This window comes from Diuraphis noxia, unplaced genomic scaffold (assembly GCF_037042655.1).
Source record: "Diuraphis noxia isolate RWA-SAM2 unplaced genomic scaffold, SU_Dnox_SAM2 contig0005, whole genome shotgun sequence".
In the NCBI taxonomy this organism is placed as follows: Eukaryota; Metazoa; Arthropoda; class Insecta; order Hemiptera; family Aphididae; genus Diuraphis; species Diuraphis noxia.
The window spans coordinates 47436207-47455576 of record NW_028301715.1 but is presented as its reverse complement, the minus strand read 5'-3'; the positions used below and the strand labels follow the sequence as shown (position 1 = coordinate 47455576).

At 27.4% G+C, this 19370-nt stretch overlaps 3 protein-coding genes and 1 long non-coding RNA gene across 8 annotated transcripts in view; 3 read left to right on the top strand and 1 right to left on the bottom strand.

Annotated features, from left to right (window-relative positions):
- The window catches only part of LOC107164221 (uncharacterized), a 30437-nt gene extending 27282 nt beyond the window's left edge, over window positions 1-3155 (bottom strand). The window contains exons 1-4 of one of the 2 annotated variants that reach the window (XM_015511961.2): window positions 2873-3155; window positions 2698-2743; window positions 1549-1687; window positions 1252-1377 (exon numbers count right to left, since the gene is read on the bottom strand). In XM_015511961.2, coding sequence (XP_015367447.2) covers window positions 1252-1377; window positions 1549-1586 — 164 coding nt within the window. In that variant the 5' untranslated portion in view covers window positions 1587-1687; window positions 2698-2743; window positions 2873-3155. Of the gene's footprint in view, window positions 1-1251; window positions 1378-1548; window positions 1688-1926; window positions 2120-2697; window positions 2744-2872 lie in introns of those variants that run through there. The other variant, XM_015511962.2, reaches the window with a different exon arrangement.
- Window positions 3156-5885: 2730 nt separating this feature from the next.
- Window positions 5886-6966, top strand: LOC107164211 (uncharacterized). Of its 3 annotated transcripts, none has more exons than XM_015511944.2 (4): window positions 5886-5979; window positions 6104-6282; window positions 6350-6472; window positions 6543-6966. In XM_015511944.2, the coding sequence occupies exons 2-4, from the start codon at window positions 6125-6127 to the stop codon at window positions 6724-6726; spliced, it is 465 nt and encodes a 154-aa protein (XP_015367430.1). In that variant the 5' UTR covers window positions 5886-5979; window positions 6104-6124; the 3' UTR covers window positions 6727-6966. The 3 variants fall into 3 exon arrangements, with proteins under 3 accessions (XP_015367430.1, XP_015367431.1, XP_089085548.1); XM_015511945.2 differs by having other exon boundaries at window positions 5893-5983; XM_089229422.1 differs by lacking the exon at window positions 5886-5979 and having other exon boundaries at window positions 5990-6282.
- A 1969-nt stretch (window positions 6967-8935) lies between these two features.
- Window positions 8936-11172, top strand: LOC149055424 (uncharacterized). The gene is made up of 3 exons (XR_016192097.1): window positions 8936-10544; window positions 10616-10731; window positions 10932-11172. It is a non-coding gene; the product is annotated as an uncharacterized LOC149055424 (long non-coding RNA).
- Window positions 11173-12350: 1178 nt separating this feature from the next.
- Kap-alpha1 (karyopherin alpha1) lies at window positions 12351-19317 on the top strand. 2 transcript variants are annotated; one of them, XM_089229260.1, is made up of 8 exons: window positions 12351-12587; window positions 12744-12935; window positions 13540-13758; window positions 13891-14111; window positions 17546-17809; window positions 17876-18080; window positions 18542-18685; window positions 18751-19317. In XM_089229260.1, the coding sequence occupies exons 2-8, from the start codon at window positions 12771-12773 to the stop codon at window positions 19105-19107; spliced, it is 1575 nt and encodes a 524-aa protein (XP_089085386.1). In that variant the 5' UTR covers window positions 12351-12587; window positions 12744-12770; the 3' UTR covers window positions 19108-19317. The 2 variants fall into 2 exon arrangements, with proteins under 2 accessions (XP_089085386.1, XP_089085385.1); XM_089229259.1 differs by having other exon boundaries at window positions 12352-12583.
- The last annotated feature ends 53 nt before the right edge of the window (window positions 19318-19370 follow it).

The window sequence follows — 19370 nt, the reverse complement described above, 5'->3', positions numbered from 1 at the left end:
ATTAATGAAAATAAAATTTTGAAACGTCAATATTTTCAGAAAAATAAACTCTACAAAATGGCTATCTTTAATTTTTTCGGAAATAATTAAATAAAAAAATATATTTTTTAACTTTTTTATCCAAACATTAAAATAAATTTAAAAATGAAATAATTGTAGTTCTTATCCCAGTAAATCTTATTATAAAACCAGAATTTTGATATCTCCATTATTTCGTTAGATATCGCAATGGGTAAATCCTCGCGGGACACCCTGTATTCTTACCTTTAAATTTTATGAAAGGTCAATTTAAATATTAAATATAAAAATTAATTAATTAATTAAACATAAAAATAAAATATTCACTCTAACTTTTCAACTAATGGAGCAAGGCGTGATCTGCTGAGTGTGATTTGCCATGTTGCGCATTTGTAAAACAGAGACAACACGTCATGCGGGTATCACGTCCTTTAAAGTGTAGGTAGGTACCATAGGAGAAACTATAGGTCACTAAGGCCATGGCCTGACCTAATACTAACTGGATAATACAGGGTGATTCATTTATCAAACAACACTCATTATTTCAAAAACTATTGGCTTTTTTCAAAATTTTAGATCTTGTTCTAGAACTATATATTTTTTTAAATGTTTTCACCCTTATATTTATCAGGTAAACCATTATCAACTTTTGATTTTCAAATGACAACCTATACTTAAAAATGTCATAAACTAAAAAGGCTATTTTTTCAATGAATTTTTACGTTTAAATTTTCAATTTTTGTTAATCCGTTTACAAGATATAGCCTCCCAAAGTTGGGTGGTTTTGTGTGTTATAGGTGTATGTCAGGTGGTATTTACACACGAACACTATACAAGTGTTGTTTGATAGAAGAATCACACTATATACTGACATAATAAAATTTAAAATTAAATAAAAAAACTTATTTTATAATTAGAATTTTTTTCATATTTTTCATTTGGCCTGTCCTAATACAATTTTCTAGTTTCGCCTATGGTAGGTACATTTAATTTTTATGTTATATAATTTATATTTTATTAAATTATATGTTAACATGATTTTATATTGCAAAAAATTGCTTAAATATGAACAATTGAACTGTTTGACCTGAACAGAATTGAGAACCAATTTAACATGTGAAGTAAAGGCTTGGTAACTAAATTGGAACCAGTCCTATTAAATATTTATCAAAATCAAAATAGTACTATTAAATAAAATATCTCATAATATCAAGACGTAAATTTATTTCTTACCCTATTTTTAATGATTGATCATCATTAATATTATATCCTTCATCAATAGTTTCCTGTTTAATAAATTGGTCACATCTAATCAGCGGAATTGTCAATTTTCTAGAACTTTTTAATATATAACCATACCTAAAAGAAATTGCAAAAATATTAATTGTTAGGTAAGTAATTATTGTTATTATTAGATACAACTAGAATACATAAATTATAAGACAACCTAGTACTAGAAAATATAATTCTTTCAGAATATAAGTTAAAAATTACATTTTGTAATATTACACTTATAATTTATTTGCTTACTTGGAATTTATCCCGGAATCGTTGAATGTTTGTTCCATACTGTCTTCTTTATTGTTCAATAACTGTATTTTTTATGTCAACCTCATCAATTGGTGGTAGGTGCTGAGTGAGCTATTCCATCAATTTTTTGGTGAAATATCTTTTTTGGCCATAAATAAATTTAAAACGGCTGTTAGACTTATTAATAACAAATATAATCTTAAAGAGTTTAACATATGGTAATAATGACTTTATGTCAAATTTCTTAGCAAAATTAATTTGTATTAATAAGGTAGATGGTTGTCACAAAACGATTATTATAATGATATTGTAATAATGATATACAATTACAGAACAATCAAGATTTTCAAGAAGAATTTGATGCGTATCGATACGTACCGACTCGTATTGAAGTCTAAGACCGATACAGGCCAGTATGTATCACTTGTATAGTGAACGTGTATCTTCTTAAACACTCAAAATTAAATCGATACGTATCGATACACTCCAATTTCTTCCTGGAAAATCTTGAACATGTAAAAATTTCGATCTAAAAACTAATGAGAAATTGGCTGTTATAGTTTTGAATTCTATAATGTTGGTATCTACTATCAATATTATGCTTGGGATAGAAATTCTTAAGTTGCAATTCAAAATTGTTTTTCCAAGATTTTCATGTCAACAACGAGATCTATAGAAAATAATTTGCAGGTAGAAACAATTCTTAAATTTTAACTAATACATTGAAATAGACATTGTATAATTTAATTTAAGTAGCATTAAGTGATGCAGAAATTGTTAATGGTGCATTTAATAAAATGACGGCAAAGAAGAGATATAATGAAATTACGAAGAGTAAAATTGTATTTCAATAGAAATATTCAATTTAATCAAAAAAAAAAGATGTACTAGGTAAATTGACTGTATGGTTAGAATAATGAGAAAATACAAGTAATGTAATTATTACCTTTAATTTTGATAGTACCTAGGTAATTATGTTGATTCAAATTAAGATAAGTAGGTACTTCACAAAATCGGAACTGCCGAGTACTAAACACAAATGTAACAGCAAGTGCACTTTTGTTAAATGGAAACAACATAATATTGAGGGGTCCTCTTAAGACTTAATATAAGGTATACGGTAGTTAATTTTTGTTTTATAATACTTACCACTCGTTGGTTAACATTTAGGTTGATAATAATATTAAAGTTGTTTCTGAAAATTAGAGTAAGTGCCGAATATTTAATGCTTACTTTTAATAACAATAGAAACAATAAACAAACACAATTAATAAGAATAAAAATAAATAAATAATTGCAGATTGTATTATAATTAATACCTTACACGTAAGCAAGGGAATTTCGAATCAGTAAAGAATTAGTAATTATTACTATGGTCTACACTCTACAATATTAATAAGTGGTAATGTGGCGAATGTGGCATGTGTCCATGTGGGGGGGACCACTGGGATCCCCATACAGTATACACGATTACATTACACAAACGAACACTCAACCGTCTCGAACTCTCGACCACAACGGCACAAGGCACAACCGCACAACCACAGAATATATGAAATCAGAACGGACACCTCGGCCGCCCGAAAAACAGTCCGCCATATTGAATGCAAGCACCAGTATTACATATTATATTCTGTGGCAGTGTGGCACAACGTCCAGTTACTTGTATTATCTATTCTCTTTGATTATTATTATTATTATTATTATTATCTGCGAATGAAGAGCTGGTTACTCTCGGTTATAAACGGTTGCTGGTTATAGATATTGATTTATGATAAAGATATGGTTTTTGAATTTAATAAATATTTTTATTTTAGTTATCAATTTAGTGTAGGTCCACTGTCCACTAGGTCCCCTATACTATATTATATATTTATATTACTATTATTTAATTATTTTTAATTTAAAAGAATTTTTAACATTAAAAACATTATTGTAAAATAATATACATTATGTTTGTATTGGAGATCAAAATATCACTTCATAAAATGACTTATAAACATTGAACCGAAATTATTAAACTATTTATATGATTATTATAACTCGAAAATAAAAATTGTATTTTAAATATATAGGATTTACGATATTGATATATAATTTGGTCGATTCTAAATAATGTATTAACCAAAATAAAATCAAAAAAAATCTTGGAGCTTATTCTTATTGGTGATAATATTAATGCGATAAATACTAAAAAACTAAATGGTAACCAGAGTCCAGAGCCCAACTAAAGATTTTTGGGGCCCAAGTCTAATGTTTTGATTAATTTATAGTTTATACTTAAACCAAGATTAATAAAACTTAAATAAGTTAAAAGGTTTACAAACAAAGCAATACACGTTGCCAGTTTATTAAGAAAACATGAGCGGTTTACATGAGTGTACAGTGTACTTCATCATCAGGAAATTTAAATTTAAATTCGAATACCTAATTATGTAATTAATGAGCAATTTTTTTTTAATTTTTTTTATAAATAAATATATTTATAATCTGTAATATAATAAAACAATAAGTAAATTTGAGATTTTTTTTAACAAGGTTCGGAGGCTTGAGTGAAGCATACGTCCATTGACTCTACTTCAAACTGATTTTTTTTTTTATTCAGCGAAGTAAATCACGATGCCAATTTCGTTTTAGTCGACGAGGAAGGTTATCCGGGAGAAGTTTAGAGGTTAATGAGCAATTATAATTTTTTTCGAAATATTGAGTTTTATTTGAGATCCATATTCTGTAAAATTGCTAGTTCTTTTAGCAACATAATTCTAAAAAAATGTTTTTTTACATTAATGGCCACATTCCCATTTCCCGGATCTTGATATAATTCAATATTAAATTCAAAATTATGAACATCTAAATTAAAGTTAATAAATTAATTGTAATCACTGAATTTTCTACTACTTTAAAAAAACATTCTGATTTACTTTAGATCAAAATATCAAAATCAAATATTGAAATATGTACAACCTGAAAGACTGAAAAGTCGGTTCAGAGAATTGATATTGTTTAGTGTTTACAATTACAATAGCCAATAAGTAATGACAAAGATGGCGGTCGATTATATTAGATAAAAAATTTAGAAAATTACTATCATCCGTCTACAAATGTGCTATGGTCATATATATATGATGGCGTTAAAACGCTCGCACTATGTAATTTAAGAATTTAAAACTGATTTAATTTCAAACCGCTTTAACTCCGTCATCTAAATGTAGTAATAGATAATATGTGTACTATTTTTAGGTCAATCGATCTATCGTATATTAGTATATTACACCTATAGTGGTCGTGGCTACGACTTACCATGTTATATAGTTTATTATGTTCCGATTTCAACAAACTGATTATCAATATTATTATGATAAAAATATTTTTAAATACTATTTTTTAACAGCCAAAAATGTACTGTGAGATATATTACTAATTATTATTACCCAGTACTCGCATACATTTTATATCACATTGACTCGATCATTCAAAATATTTAATATAATATATTTAAATATTTTATGAATTTATTTAAAATTATTTATAATATTATATTTTTACCTTAATTTTTTGAATGATAAATAAAATATATAATAATTATTTGCAATTCAATATTAAAATAATTTCCATCCGGTTAGGAATAATATTGTAGTTTGAGGATATTTTTTCCCTGGGTCGGTGATTTTTTTCTGGGGTCGTTGGTCAGAGGATTTTTCTCCTGGGATTTTTATTCCGATTTCCGTGCTTTAGCGTTGGCTTTTATAATCAATATTTTTATTTTCAAGTGAGATATGAGCATTTTTAATTTTTTATATTACACATATTATCCATTTCTTGATCGAAAGTGAAAATATTAAAGATTAAAGAATCACCGACGCTTTAACACATATAATTTAGTTCTTACCTAAAGGTTTGATGATTGGTCAATAGTCAATTTACTCAAAACTAACAGCACACTATTAAAACTAGTGAATAACAAATTTCCATGTCATACGTTTGTAAAAGTAAGACGGATACGACAAAGCACATAGTGTAATCAACTTTGTTTCTTGAAAAACGCAAATCTCCATTATAAAAACACCGTAGGAACATGTCTGAGGAGAAATTGTAGCGGCGCCAATTTTGTTTGTTCTGTATTGGGAGTTAGTTTTAAATTTTTGAACGATCTATTTTAATAATAAATACAAACGTGAAAAATGTTTATTACTTACATTACTTTGAAAAGAGATTCGCGCATTTTCGTATCGTAGGTATACCAACATACCTACGAAAAATTATTTTTTTATACATAAGCACACAGTTTTTTGTGCTAACATATGTAGATAATCTGATAAGAATATGAATGTTATATATTTAAGTTGGTTAACACCACAGTCCATAGAACAATACCAGACGTGACCACAGTTCACAGTTCTCAACTAAAATACAGTAAATACAGTAAAATAGGTAGGTACGTTCTTCGGTTTTGATAAATAGTAAATACTATATTTAAAGCATTATATTAAAAATTTTTTCGTAAAAAAAAAATATTCCATTTTATCAATTGTTAATTGTTGGTGTATTCCATTAGTTCTTAATTCTATACATTATAATGGCAAGCGATGAAACACCTTTGGCAAAAGCGATAGCGAACTACAGACCTCCTCCAATAACTAAAGACACTGCAATCAATTACTACGCCCCGGCATTTGGCACAGTAAACTATGCGTTTTTATCCATCAATGTGATGAACCCCGGTATTTTTCAAAGGTAATTGATGAATTTAAAAAGAATATCACATTGCCCAATGGCTAATTGGTATCCTGTTTTCGTTTAGAGTTCTACCGAAACCAGACCTCACAAATATATTTTTATTCAACTCTTGCCTTGGGTCGTTTCTATTTATTGCCGGACGCCCACATCTCAGTGAAGCGCCTCTCAAACTACGCGTAGCATACAGGTAAAAAATGTTCATTCAAACCAAGCATTAACTTAACATGTTTTGTAATAAATGTTTTTGTATGTTCTAGCGTGTATGGATCAATTTTGTTCAACATGGGATCAGTATTGTCATGGGCCATTTTACGTAGTCTATTGCCGAATAACTCTGGTTTAACCACTGTTACTGGTCTAATTTCAGGATTAGCGTTGACTGGTTGTGGTGTTGCATACTTGAGTTACAATGACAAAGCCGTTAAAGCGAATAAAAAGTAGACATTTGTTTTTATGGTGATTACTTAGTTTAATTAAATTCCTAAGTTCTGTAGAAATTTAATTCCAATTTCATAGAGGGCTGATTTTTTTTTTTTTATCAATATTTTGTTATTATTTCTGTTTTATTTTTTCTTGTTTTCATAGCTGGTAATACCAGCATTATGATAAGATTTAATACAATTTTATAATATTCATACCTATTATTCAAAATTAATAAAAAATATATTATTTATGTATGAATTCTAATTTTTTTTTTTTTTGTCATCTATTTTAAGCTTATACATATTTACATTATTATTTATAATTTAAATTAAACTTAAAAATTGATTAAACTGAATGTCTGACATAATGGTAGTTATAACTTAAGTAGGTATATTATTGTTTATTATCTCAGTTATATCATAACTATTATGTTTTTTATTCTTTCATTCTTTACACTATACTACATTTTTCATCATACCATATTTTTTAATTTTGAACTTCAATACTTACTATAATTGTATGCAATATTCCTGGTTATTTTCTTCATAAAAAGTTTAGTGTATAAAATAAATTTGTATTATGCATAATGAACAATTATTTTATTACAACTGTTTCAATATCATAGTGTGAATTTAGTGTTTTGTAATTTTTTTTGTTCGCTTAAGAATATAAATACAAGTAATAAAATATACAATGTACACTTTAACAAACCAAATTGTTTTTATTATTATTTGATAAAGTATTTAATTATTTCATGAAACAATTTTAATTTATTTTAATAATTAAAAATAAATAATTACCTACTTTAACTAGTAGTATTTTTAACAATAATGAATTAAAAATTCAAAAGGTTTTTAAAAATGTAGTTTTAAATAATAAAAATATTATAAGCTACTCATAACCCCCTCAAGATAAGTTAATCTTCAAACTCTTATAATATCAATTAAAAATTAATAAATTATTTAAAATATTACCAAGAATAATGACATATAAATTCATCGCCAATTCCAACAATATCATCTCACCATGTATAAAAACTCATAAGACGTTAGACATTTTGTAATTTTTGCTACTTGCCACTTGCAATAAAGTGTACATATTTTCTATTATCAAGTTTTATATATGACCATTGTGGATATCTTACTCTCAATATTTAGTCTTGGTTAAAAGTGTGTTATGTACCTGTTACTTATATACCATTTTCAAAACTTGTTAAATAATAACACATTTGACTTTAAATTTACTAAGAATACTTAAAACAAGTATTGAATACTTTCATCAGTAAAAACAAAAATGGAACTATTGAAAAAATTGTTTGTTATATTTAAAATAGGCAATGATTAGGGGGGGGGGGGGGTGTCCATTGGATTCCTTTTTTTGGGAAATATTAACGTTTTAGCCTCCCTCCTCCCCATCATCGAGAAAAAATTAGAAGCATCACTGATGAATGAGATCAATCTGTGTATGTATGTATTGGTTTTGTTATGATGTGTGTGTGTGTTTTTATTGTGCTTGAAGTTTCAGGTAGTTAGTTTACTACCGAAAATCAGCCAAGTTTAAGATTGAATCATCATTTTACTTTCAAATTATTTTTAAATCTTTATTTTAATACATAAGTAACTAAAAATGTAAAAATATTTTTTTAATTCTTGCCGTTATAATAAACTGTTATTAAAATATTTAAACCAGAAAATTTAATTCACACTCATATTTGCAAAACCTATACAAATAATATATATGCCTATTACCTTATTATTAAAGACCGGATTTTGCATAAAATGCATGTTGTAATCTACAACAACATAAACATGCAGTAAATGAGTGTCCACAAATCATTACTTGATTGATTATATATCAAAATTGTATACTGCATATTTTTGCATATTCTGACATTAGTGCATGTTCTGCATATTTTTGCATATTTAAACAAAAAACACAGATTATAGGGCCTACTTATATCACTAATGTATCATCTACTATTTAATTTTAATAAAATATTTTTTTTACAATGTATCAATGATTAAAATTTAAAATACAATTTAACAAATTAAATTTTTGTATAGCATATCTGTTATATTAATATGTTATACATCTTAATTTTTATTAATGAAAATTTTAATAAAATTTATAAATAATTATCACAGCAAAATTGAATAAAAATTGAAACTTTATTTTGCATGTTTTGCATTTTTTTCTTGCATATTTGCATGTATATTTTACAATTTAAAATGCATATAAATCCGGTCTTTACTTATTATTATGTACAATGTACTATTACTCCAAAAGATTGTAAACAATTTAAAGTTCATTTTGACTGAACTATATTTCTCCTACAATAGAATTTAAGTCTTGGGTAGTATTTCGAATAAAGTATTCAAATTTTTTAAATTCTTTTACTAGAAGTATTTTATTCCTATAAAAAAGTACATTTTACTAACAATAATTGTTTTCTTTGTTTTTCAAGAAATGTTTACAATAGTGTAATGATATGCTCATATATAATGTTTATAAGTTGTTTAAATATTCAATAAAATAAATAATGGTCAAGTTGTCGCACGCAGATAACTGTTGAAACCCAATAAATTCCTTTAATCACTGATGAAAGGAACGATTTGGGTTGTTAGGTCACGTAGGAACTCATACGTAGTTTTGACAATGTGGTGCCCCACGTGTCATCTATTTTGTATCATGCCAGAGACATGGGATGGTCCAATGAGGGTCTCTGCTACCAAGGATAACGGTAAATCTTTGGAAACATAGAAGCCTTTAATGGAGCCGCCTGCGACTCTGGCTGGCTTGACCACTTTGTCTACCATTTTCAGTACACAAGTGCACGAGCACCAACTACCACTGCAACAACCCTTCATGAGTGCATGAATACCAGCCAAATCAACCACAATCGGATCCTGCGAGCGACAACTGACTTTTTCAATTCTTAACAAAAGATTATCAGTTTGTACATACTTGAATTTGAGTCTTTAAACATTTTTTTAACCTTATTAAGTCATCATTCTGCCTAAATCAAATACAGCTGCGAATAAGGTAAGGTGCATGAACAACATAATATTATCTATATAATTTTTATAATGTATTTATAAATTTTTTATAACTATGATTTATTTGATCATATTCTCAAATTAAGATTTTGAGAGCCCTCCAACGATCAGGAGGAAGGAAATAGTGCAAATTTGGATATTCTATAACACCTATATTTCATATACCACAGCTATTATAAGAGCAGAGAACGATACAGAATCTAATTAATATTAACTTCCCTTATTCATAAATTAATTTTAATATAACTATTGGCAGGAGTCTTAGTTGTATTAATTTATATTTATTATTCTAATAAATTTTTATTTTATTTTACTACTTTTATATTTTTGAGTTATTACAAAATGGTGCCGTGCAACTACATGAGGCTCGCACTCTGGACCCTTAGATTAAAAGCCCAGATAGATCAGTTACACATTTTAAATCAAATATCACTTAAATTAATATAAGTTTAGGATTATTAAAATTTAAAATTACATATATTGGCGGAACATAATTTTAAATTTTCCCGTAGAAAAGTATCATAAGTTTAATATTTAAAACTAAAACTACAAAGTATTTAAAATGCTGTATTCGTAATACCATTTTTATGAAGTATTCAAATAAAAATGCCTAATTTTATTTATTAAATATTAAAATTCGAGTATTTATTTCAAATTTGTTTCAAAAATACTTTACTCAAGTAAGTATGAGCAAAAAGAAATAATAAACATGCATATTATTTACAGTAATACATACACTCATTACATGCCGTAGAGTGTAGACTATGAGTTATTAAGTAGGTAAGTACCATAAATATAACTATTATTATTTATAATAATATGATAATTGTTAAGTAATTACCAAAAAATAGAATAAAACCAGAAGCGATTCCAAAAATATTTCAACATTTGGCTGACATATGGTTCCAATTGTTGGACTTTTGAATGATATGTGACAACACACCATATTGTTCAATGTCTAATACAAGTAAATAATATATATTTTTTAAACCAATAAACTGTTATATATATATATTTTTTTTTTAATTGTGATTTTTGTCTGTGTAGCTTGAACAAAAACGTTGTGAAGCACTACATAAATTACACAATTATTAACAATTAAAATAAACTTTAAATATTAATCAGGCACAAGTAGGTTATAATTATATTTTTATTTTTTATTCTTAGACTTGTCTGCTGTTAACAAGTCAGTCACCACATCAGATGCATCAACATAGTTTGAAATTGAAGTTAGTAGTATAGGTGTTCAAAGTTTCAAACACCTAAGCCTAAGCATTCATCAGCAAACAAATGATAAATCTTTGTTATTACATTTATGTATTAAGTTCAGCATTTTTACAACAATTACATTTTTAATTAAATCTTTAGTTTCTGAGAAAAAATTAACTATTTTATCTCATTTATAATATTTAATTTGTTATTAATTTATTATAACTATTTATTTATTTTTATAGGTTTTTAAACATTGAATCTGTAACGCCTTGACAATTATTTTTAACAGTTTGTTCTTCTTATTATTAATATTTGTACGCATGTTATAATAATAACTCCTCTTTATTTTTTTTTTATCTATAACTAATTATATAACAAGTAGTGAAGATAAACACTTTATGATTTCTTTATTTTATTTTTTCATTGTTTTAAAAAACTCATTAACTTGCTCATTAGCTTATATAATACTATTAATACTATTTACGTTATCATCAATACTTATATGTACTTTTTTAAATAATCTATATTGTTTATATTAATATATTCATTGAGGAGTAATGTTTTGTTACAATAATAAACTGAAATTTATATTAAAATGTAATTATGTTTAATATCTTTTATAGGTTTTAATGTACCCTTAATGTACCTTGGATGTAGCTAAATCCAAAATATAAAATTGATTATTATTGAAAAAATTATAGTGAAACAAAAATAAACAGTTTTCTTTAAAAAAGCTTCTTTCTACATAAAAGTTGTTACTACTTTTATTCTTTTTTTTAATGTTGTAAAAAGTTTTAAATAATTATTTGAATGAACAATTTAATACTACTACTTTGTAAATGATTTTTTTAGCCAATGGTAAAATTAAAATCCTTTTTATTAAAGACTGACGATGTAAGGTATAATTTTATTAATAAATATGTATTTATATTCACACAAAATACACACTTAAGTAAAAATAAGTGTATAGCTTAAACACAGAATAGATGAAATCTAGATTTCATCTATTCTGTGGCTTAAACTTCTAAAAAAATATTGTATACTTTCAATTATCGTATATTTATATTATTGTAAATATTTCATATTAAATGTTAGGTCTACACTGATGAACACTTTCAATATGGCCATAATAATAATATGTATACAACACTTACTATGGCCGACCATTTTTATGGGAGGGGTGGCCTCACGATTTAAGATATCTTAAATCGTGGGTGGCCTTAATAAAGTCTGTGTATTTCCTTATCAGTTTCCATTCCATCGACCCGGTCTCAAAGACGATGTAAAATACAATTCCTTTGTTGTTACTCCTCGGTAACAGCTGTTTAACCGTTCTTCCAAGGTCTTGGCGCGCACTTTCGGTCCCGCTCCCACCGGCCACCAATCGTTTTCCCTCCTCGGTATCCGTTTTTGTTTTTTATTTATTTATTTGGATGTCGTATGTGATATTATGATTACGCACCAGTGCGATATTCTTGCATGTTGTATGCGCTGATCTCTGCAAAAGCCAGTCGAATATAATCCGTTTTTATTTGTGATCGTCGACGATATCGCCTCCGCAGCCGCTACCATAACCGCCCGCCGGTCACACGTAGTGCAGTTTAATCGTAAGTACGTTGTCCGCCACTTGACGGCCATCAGTTACCTTAGTAGTACGCATGTTAATAATCAGTACTTAACCTTAAATGTCGTGTGTGCCTTTTTTCCGTGGTATCACCAACATTTTTATCTTGTACGTTAATGCAATCGTCTGTCTGTTGTTTGTAGAGGTGCCGTGACCGATAGTCATCAATAATGTCCAACACGCACAGAATGCGGTACAAAAACGAAGGCGTTGACTCGAAAGAGTTGCGTCGCAGGCGTGAAGAAGAAGGCATACAGCTGCGTAAACAGAAACGAGACATTCAGCTGTTCAAAAGACGCAATATCAACGAAACTATTCAGAACGATGACCCTGATGTAAGTGTGATCTGCTGTTCGATTAAGACCCAACGATGTTAGCATTCTTTAATTCATTAATTCTATTATTTAACACATGAATTGATTATGTCTGTAATTTTATGGGCTTTACTGCCCACAAAATACGATCCACAGCAAATTTTTACATTGAATTGTTGTTTTATTATTAAAAAATGTTCTGTATGATCGATAACCTTTCTTTCATATTATAATATATAATTATTTAAATTTTTATCATAAAACTACATTTTTACTTGAGTTTGTGAATTCCATACATAGTTAATTTATTCAATTACCTAATGTAAAATAAGTGAAACCTTAGTAATACTTTTATCTGTTTAACTTTGATATTTGATTCAATATTATTTTTAATCATACCCTTACTTCAATGCAATGTCCAAATTTGTTGATAATATTGATCAATCATCAATGCCTAGTACTTAGGTACCTAATTAAAATTCTTAATAGGATAACAAATATTTATTATGTCTTAGCAAGTACTAATGAGGTAGATTGATCGTTTTCTGTAATTTTGTTGTTAAATTTTTAATGAACATTGACTTATTAAAAATATAATACTAAAATGTCAAATACATGTTTTTAGGTGGTCTTACCTAGTACTGCGACTGATTGGTCCAACATAAATGAAGAATTGCTTAAACATTTGTATAGCATAAACGAAGAAGATCAGTTAAAAGCAACACAAAAGTTTAGAAAGTTATTGTCATCTGAACCTAATCCTCCAATTGATGCTGTTATTAGTACAGGTGTTATTCCACGATTTGTAGAATTTTTGAAAAATACTACTAATAGCCATCTACAGGTATATTATTAAATTTAAATATAATAATGATTTAAATTAGACAATATTTATTTATTTTTTTTATCATTAAATAACTACCAGTCTAATCTATGATAGAAGTGTTCTTAGTCCTTTTATGTGTAATTCTTTTAGTTTGAAGCTGCATGGGCCTTGACAAATATTGCCTCTGGAACATCAGAACAGACAAGAAAGGTAATGGAGGCTGATGCAGTACCAGTATTTATATACTTGCTCGAATCACCACATGAAGATGTACAGGAACAAGCAGTTTGGGCTCTAGGAAACATTGCTGGAGATTCTCCTATGTGTCGTGACTATGTTTTGAACATGGGCATAATGAAGCCATTATTAAAGTAATAATTTCAAAACATAAAAATTTATCAATAATGAATTAAAATTGTATTCACTTAATCTAATTTTACATATACAGAATGTTCCTTGAGGATATACCCATTAGCCGAAGGGGGGGGGGGATTCTCCGCCTGTATAAAAACCAGTTTTTTGCTGTTTCATCTATAAACTAAAAAAACATGCAATTAATTGAAATATAATGTTCACCTAAATAAACTCCTCAAAATAGGTCTTTTATTTTTGAAAAAATAATTTTTTATGTTTTTACTATAATATTTAATTTAATTAAAAAATAAAATATACGTCCCTTGTTTATATGAGTTTAATAATAATAAACAGGGCTCGAGACTTATAGCACTAAAAGATCATGAAATATGTGCTATTATATGCACAGAAAAAATGTAAAATATGCGCTATAATATGCACTAAAAATATGAAAATATGGTATATTATTAAAATTTAAAGAAATTTTTTTATATAATTTTACAGTTATAATTTTCTACAAATAATGACTAAAAACTCTTTCCTGTTCTCATTAATTTTTATGTGTAAAATTTTACTGATTCTTCTTGTTTACGTTTAATTGCTTTTGTATGTTTGTCAGTTTTAATATGTTGTGTTACATTGAATTTTTTTTTCACGATTTACTTTAATTTCACGGTATTTGCAGAAAAGAATAGATGAATCGTGTGAAAACATATCTGAACCGAATTCTTGTACATAACTTCTTAACCGTCGGGCTAGTGATAATTTATCTTTTGGCATGATATAAAAAATATGTTTTAATAAAACACACAAAGCTGAAAAAAGAAAAATTTATAAATTATTCACAAATTCACTATACGGATAAAAACGTACATACGAGCGCAATCAAAAGTTGACGTATACTAATCGTTTACGTCGTTGTAGATCGGAACAGTCTATAATTATTGGGTATATAAGCAAGTATGGTCAAAGTCGATAACAGAAACAACATTAAGATAAAAGATACAATAAAAACAATATTGTCTTGCATTGGGATATTTTAGAAATATTTTTTTCAATTGACAATGCGTTTTATAACGTCCCAAAAATGTCGATCACTGATGAGTGGCCGAAATATGTATTTTTGCAGGACTGAGTTTTCGATTTTTACATTATTTAGCAATAAATAGCAAAATAGTCGAAAAAATAGCAAAACCTCTAGAATATGCAAAAATATGCACTAAAAACTTTTGGTATTGAGTTCATTTTTGTCTGAAATGGATTTATTGCTTACTCTGCTATCTTTTCATAAACTACAAAAAAATATGCAAATGCTACAAGTCTCGAGCCCTGATAATAAAAACAACAGATTTATGATATATTTATTATCTCAGGAGATATCGCAATGGGTAAATCTTCTCGGGACACTGTATATGTATATTTATTATTTAGTAGGTATTGACTTCTGCTAAATGGTAATTTTTCAAGAGGAATTCGCACCAGCATGTGTTGTCTAAGTCTCACACACATATGAAATACTAGATTTCTGTACATTATTATCAATAGAGTGCTGTCGGTATTCATATTAGAGTGAAATGACTTATTTATAAAACTTAGGTAAGAAGATTACCTATGTACTCTCATTCTGCTTTTTACAATATTTTAATTTTATTATTACTATTTTAAAATGCTCATAACTCACTTAAAAATTTTAACATGAAAAAGAACATAGATAATGTTCTTACCTAAAAGTTTATAATAGGTCAATTCACTCTAATATGAATACCAACAGCACTTAATTGATAATAGCGAACAGAAATCTGGTATATCGTACTTGTATAAGGAGACAACATATACGGGTGAGATGTCCTATTAAGAGGATATAACATCATTATATCTACATTTATGGTCATCTTACTAACTTACAAAAGAAAATTGTTTTCTGTAGAACCATTTAGTATATATTGCATAGAGAAACAATGTTCATTATTTTAATTAAATATTAGTTCATTGCTGTTGACAACAGAACACTATGAGTCACTAACAATATTATTTTATTTTTTAATACAGCGGTCGCCAACCAGTCGATCGCGATCAACTGGTCGATCTTTTTAGGAATATAGGTCAATCGTTATAAAAATTAATTTTACCACTATCAGTCGATTGCGTAATAAATGATCGGATAATGTAATTTTATTTACTATTTCTTGTGTATTATCAATATATTAAATTATTATTATTATTATTATTATCATCATCATGAAGAAACAACAAATATTTATTCTTTGGAGCTTAGACCTTTTTTTTTTTGCTCATAAAACAAATCTCTTCCTAAAGACCTAAATTCTCCTAGATGTCGATCACCTGGGGCTAAAAATTTCAAATGTAGCTCACTTGTTTGAAAAGGTTGGCGGCCCCTGTTTTAATAGGTGAAATAATATAATATTACTTGTAATTTATTGTTTGACGAATATTCATAGGCATGCATACAGGAGAAGGGAGTGTCTGTGTCTTGACACTACAAAACTTTGTTATTAGAACCTTAAAAGTCCTGAATTTAATTCATGTCAATAGAATAAAATGTGATAAAAAACAAATCATGTTAGTGATCAAAAAAATAACAAAACTTAAAATATTATAAATTTGCATGGAATAACTTATTATAATAACAACTATGTGACGTAACTGACCATAAAAGTATAAACAATAAATAACTTTTACAAGTATCTTAGAATTAGATATTAAATCCAAGGTGTTGAAGGAAATATATAACTTGGTAGTTGATACTACTAATTATATACCACTGATTAATATGTACAAAGTGTATTTTTAAGTGAGGACCCAAAATTATTTTTAGACACCCTCTTGAAATTCAGGTGTATGTACGCCTATGATAATATAATTTATTTTACTGCTGTATGTTGTTAGTATAGTAATTAATTTGAAACTGGTAATTGTGTAAAATAATTATTAAAAGGCAAAATTACTTTACACTTTTTTCGTATCTATGGAAATTTTTCCATGCACTATCTATCACTATCTGGGCCTTTCTGAGAACAAAATACATAGTTTCTCAATACAATGTATACTTAAAATGGTAAAACCAAGTTTGTGTTAGCGATTCAATAAAATAGTGAATAAAATTAACTTATCATCAAAATTATAGGTAAGGATACGATCTATCCATTATGGCATTCACATTTTAATTTTAAAGTGAGTTAATACTGTAATATATTTAGATATTATAATTTTTACATGATGATATATAAGTTAACAATTTCAATATTTTAAAAAACCTATAAGATGTTTTATAATCTAGATAACATTTTTATCTTTAAATTTAATAATAGGTAAATTCATTATAATATTAAAGATAAAAACACAAAGTTGGTTCAACTCGTGTGGGTATGGTGTCCTCTTAAAAATTATATATTCTATTACTAATAATATTTAATGCATTTTTTTTTATTAGACTACTAAATAGTTGTTCACGTCTTTCAATGACTCGTAATTCGGTTTGGGCTGTATCTAATTTGTGCCGTGGAAAAGTGCCTCCACCTGATTTCACTATGGTTTCACCAGCTTTACCGGTTTTATCAGATTTGTTGAGTCACAATGATCCAGATGTACTGGCAGATACTTGTTGGGCCTTATCATATTTATCAGATGGCCCAAATGAAAAAATTCAAGCAGTTATTGATGCTAAAGTTTGTCCAACTTTAGTTGAATTACTTATGTAAGTATAATTTATGAACAAGAATTGATTAAAATTAAATTTCATACTATACTTTTTTATTTAAAGGCACACGCAAAATAATGTTGTTTCTGCTGCTCTGCGAGCCGTCGGTAATATAGTAACTGGTGATGATCTTCAAACACAAGTTGTTCTAAATTGTTCAGTCTTACCTTGCTTACTTAGCTTGTTAGGATCGCCGAAAGAAACTATCCGTAAAGAAGCCTGTTGGACTATTTCTAATATTACTGCTGGAAATAAAAACCAAATACAAGTGAGATATCAAAATAATAACTAGGGCTCTGAAGTTAAAACAATTATATTATATTATTATATTATATTACCTTAAAACAATTATAAAACCAAATATGATGTATAAAAGATCTTAAAAACTACAAATAATTTCTAGTTCAAAACTATTAAAAATATTTATTTTTTCTAAATTTATAAAATAAATTCTCAATTTACTCAAAGTCATTATATTGTATTTTTAGAGCATAATTTGAGTTTGTAAAAATTAAATGAACAACATTTCTATACTAAATTTTTATATTTAGAAAAATTTATCTTCAGTCCACTAAAATGATAGGAGCAAATTTAAAATCAGTGAAAAATGTCGAAAATGACTACAACGTAAAAAAAAGCTAAAATGCAAAATGTATCAATTTTCTAGCCCTTGAAATAACAAATTGTATTAAAATACTGACAGAATAAATGTTATATGAATATTTATAGGCTGTTTTGAATGAAAACATATTCCCTGCACTCATTCATATTATGGCCACTGCTGAGTTTAAGACAAGAAAAGAAGCTGCATGGGCAATAACAAATGCTACATCTGGAGGGACGCAAGAACAAATTCAACATTTGGTAGAGCAAGTATGTACTTCTTTTATAAAATATTTTAATATTATGTTGCTTATTTTTCTTACTTGTTTTTTTAGAAATGTATTCCTCCATTGTGTGATCTCCTGACAGTGACAGATGTAAAAATTATTCAGGTGGCTTTGAATGGTCTAGAAAACATTCTTAAATTAGGTGAACAATTAGCTAGACAAACTGGTGCTGTTAATCAGTATGCTGTCCTGCTAGAAGAATGCTATGGTCTGGACAAAATAGAGTTTCTGCAGTCACATGAAAACATTGAAATTTATCAGAAAGCTTTTGGAATTATTGAACGTTATTTTGGTTCTGATGAAGATGATCCACGTGTTGCACCATCTGTACAAGAAACTGAACAAGGAATTGAACAGTTTGATTTTAGGGATCAAAGTGTCCCCATGGGCAGATTCCAATTCTAAGAACTGTTACAGGAAATATGATTTGATTTTTTCAATTGTTTTGTTCATGATTCTTATTTGCACATACATTTTTAGAAAACAAAGAGACATTCTCTATCCTTTAAAGATCTTGTGACTGATTACATTCAACTACTGGCATATTTCTGAAAGTTAAATATAATTTTAACGACATTAATAAATTGGTTTATTTCGACTAGTGTTTTTACATAATGTTATTTTTTTCTTTTTTACATTATACACCTAAAACTCAAGTAATCTATATT